Here is a 3630-nt window from a genome sequence, read left to right as displayed (position 1 = left end):
AGGCCAATAGCACAATAATATTCTAATACAGAGCTTCCCAAACTCTGCCATTACAATCCAAGTTTTAAGGATATCCATGTTTTAATCCACATTGTTAATTCAAACTGACTGAGGCACTAATTAAGTGACCTGTGCTCAAGCATGGATATCCTTAATACTTGGCCTGTAATAGTGGAGTTTGGAAAACTCTGATCTGATAGAATAAGGAGACTGAAAGCCATTACATGAGGAACGTGTTGGAGCCCTATGTTGGTGACATCCGTGTGGATATATAATATAATGTAATATATTAGTGTATAGGGGCTGCTTCACCAGCGGACACAATGACGATAGTTACACAGAATGAGCGAATGTTTCCCATCACACCTGCGTCTAAGTCACACTGTTAACACACAGCGATCACATTGTGATTACGGACGCACAGAGGAATACATCGCATAGTGAGTTGCAGGGTGACAGCGTTTGGGGGGAAGTAACAGGGGGGTGGACAGAAAACTGCAGGCGTGTCTGTCCGTGTGATCACCATGTCATGGGTGTGTCTGTCCATGTTATTGAAATGTCCTGCAGGCGTGTCTGTCCATGTGATCGCCATATCATGGGTCTGTCCATGTTATCGCCATGTCCTGCAGGCGTGTCTGTCCGTGTGATCGCCATATCATGGGTCTGTCCATGTTATCGCCATGTCCTGCAGGCATGTCTGTCCGTGTGATTGCCATGTCATGTGTGTGTATAAATTAGCCATAGCTATGGCAGCTGCAGCATGAGACCTCTCTGCGTGTCAGGAGAGCAGCAGTGTTTGCGGCTGGTCAGACCTGATGTAAATGCTGTGTGACTGATTGATGTGCGGCGATGGTACCGATGATTACACAGGAAGGTGACATTGGATTATAACGAGAAGGCAGCAGTGGGCGTGGTTATGGCGGCTGTGCCTCGGCATTAGCATATATTAGCACCTGCGATCTGTAAGAGACGGTAGCTGCATTTGCTTCCGCTGCTGAATCAGGCCCATAGTGTGAGAATGCAAATGTCATTTATCCTTCACTATGCAGGGGCAGCAATCTAGGCTAACATTGTATTTATGCTTCTTCTGATAATTTCCAATTATATTACAATACTGCAAATATTGCTGCAATTTCTATATATTTCTAGACGCTCATACACATCGTTTTTCTCCTGTGTGACGTTTCTGATTACTAAAAAGAGCGGATTTATTTCTAAAACATTTCCCACAATCTGAGCATGGAAATGGTTTCTCACCTGTGTGACTTCTCTGATGTGTAACAAGATATGGTTTCCGTGTAAAACATTTCCCACACTCAGAACATGAAAATGGTTTCTCACCTGTGTGACTTCTCTGATGTATAACAAGATGTGATTTCTCTATAAAACATTTCCCACACTCAGAACATGAAAATGGTTTCTCATCTGTGTGACGTCTCTGATGTTTAACAAGGTTTGATTTCTGTGTAAAACATTTCCCACAATCAGAGCATGGAAATGGTTTCTCACCTGTGTGACTTCTCTGATGTACATCAAGTGTTCCCTGACGCAAAAAATATTTCCCACACTCAGAACATGTACATGGTCTCTCATCTGTGTGAATCTTTGTATGTCTAGTAAAAGTTCCTTTCAGCGTAAAACCTTTCCCACACTCAGAACATGACAATGGATTATCACCTGTGTGATCTGAGCTGTGTGTAACACTACTGGGATTATCAGGGGAACATTCTTCATGGTTAGAGAGATCAGATGATATATCTGTACTGTGAGATGCTGGATGTATACTGGGGATAATGGGGTTTTCTCCTGGAGAGTCCTTTGAAAAGTTATCATCTACGTCGCCATCTGGAGATATGAGACGTCTCCCCGAGTTATTCCTGATGCTGTGTCCATCTGTTGGGAACAATGAGAGTTATGGTAAGAACTTACCTTGGTTAATGCTTGGTTTCGAAGTCCATAGGGTCTAGAGGGAGACCTTGGGGTATAGCTGGATCTGAATCCCAGGCACCACACAGTTAAAAGCTTTGCTCCCAGGATGCACTTGACCATCCTCCTCTATACCCCGCCCCCGAGGCACCTCAGTTGGTAAGTAGCCAAGGGCAGGAGGAGGAAAAAGAGAGAAGGAAGACTGGAACACTCGAAAATCACACTCACAGGGAAGGAGACGGAAAACAGGTGACCAACATGAGAACCCACATGAAGCCAGGTGCGTCATGGCGGGTGCCCTGTGGACGCTATGGACTTCAAAGAAAGAGTTAACCAAAGTTTGTTCTTACCATAACTCTCATTTTCTTCTTCAGGATCCAAAGACTCTACAGGGGGACTGCCCACGAGGGGCCCACAGACCTAATAGAATGAGCTTTAACAGAAGCCGGAACAGGCAGGCTTGCCTTTGTGTAAGCCTCTGGAGACAGTTATACGAAGCCATCTAGCCAATGTTTGTTTGGATTTCACAAAAAGGGATGGGCAGCCAGCAAAGAGCATAAATAAGAATTCCAATTTACGAAGGGAACTGGTCTGGTCCACATAAATTTTGAGAGCACGGACCACATCCAAGGAGGTCTCACCCACTGAGGGGTCAGGTGACAGAGAGGCCGGTCCTATAATTTCCTGATTAATGTGGAAATTAGAAACCACTTTAGGGAGAAACTCAGGGCGAGTGCGAAGCACAGCCTTATCCTGGTGAAATATCAGAAATGGAGAACAACAGGAGAGAACCCACAATTCCGACACCCTCCTGGCAGATGCATTTGCCAGAAGAAAAAGTATTAGCCGTTAACCACTTAATTTCCACCGAATCTAGTGGTTCAAATGGAGGGCCTGAAGAACTACCGCCAAATCCCAAGGAGCCACTGGAGGGACAAAGGGAGGTTGAATCTGGAGAACACCCTGGCAAAAGGTGTGGATATCCAGGAGTAGAGCTATCCTTCGTTGGAACCACACAGATAGTGCAGAGACATGCACTTTCAACGAGGCCAGGGCGGAGGTACAAACCAGATTGAAGGAATGCTAATATTATGGAAATACGAAACACTTGAGGGTCGAATGCCTTGTGCGATACCACTAAGAATATGTATGCCACACTCTGTGGTAGATCCTGGCTTAAGTGCTCTAAGCATCATGCTGATGACCGAGCTAGAGAATCCCTCAGATCTTAAAATGGATATCTCAAGATCCACACCGCCAAGGACAGATGATCCAGGTCTGGGTAAAGACAAGGACCCCGAGACAACAGGTCCGGGCGTTGAGGCAGCAGGAACGGAGTGTCGATGGAGAGACTCCGAAGATCTGATTACCAATGGCGTCTGGTCAAAGCTGGAGCCACCAGCAGGACCATGCCTCCGTCTTGCTTGAAATTCCAAAGAACCCTAGGAACCAGGGATACTGGAGGAAACAGGTACACAAACTGGAAGGTCCACTTCACTGACAGAGCGTCCACTAAGCTTGCCTCGGCATCTCTTGTCTTGGACCCGTACACTGGCAACTTGTGATTGTGACGGGAGGCCATGAGGTCCACCTCTGGGAGGTCCCATTTGTCCACTAGGAGTTGAAACACCTCTTGGTGAAGAGATCATTCCCCTTCTCTGCACGGTTGTGATGGCTGAGGAAGTCCGCTTCCCAATGAGGACT

At 46.2% G+C, this 3630-nt stretch overlaps 1 protein-coding gene across 1 annotated transcript; it reads right to left on the bottom strand.

Moving 5' to 3' along the window:
• Positions 1–1153: 1153 nt before the first annotated feature.
• Positions 1154–2215, bottom strand: LOC148453571 (uncharacterized). The gene is made up of 2 exons (XM_088461978.1): positions 2155–2215; positions 1154–1758 (listed from the first exon to the last, which is right to left on the bottom strand). The coding sequence occupies exons 1-2, from the start codon at positions 2213–2215 to the stop codon at positions 1154–1156; spliced, it is 666 nt and encodes a 221-aa protein (XP_088318104.1).
• Between the last annotated feature and the right edge of the window lie 1415 nt (positions 2216–3630).

Source organism: Taudactylus pleione, unplaced genomic scaffold, assembly GCF_031769625.1.
Source record: "Taudactylus pleione unplaced genomic scaffold, aTauple2 ptg001127l, whole genome shotgun sequence".
Lineage (NCBI taxonomy): Eukaryota > Metazoa > Chordata > Amphibia > Anura > Myobatrachidae > Taudactylus > Taudactylus pleione.
The sequence above is the reverse complement of the archived record's forward strand: the minus strand, read 5'-3'. Positions and strand labels throughout refer to the sequence as shown.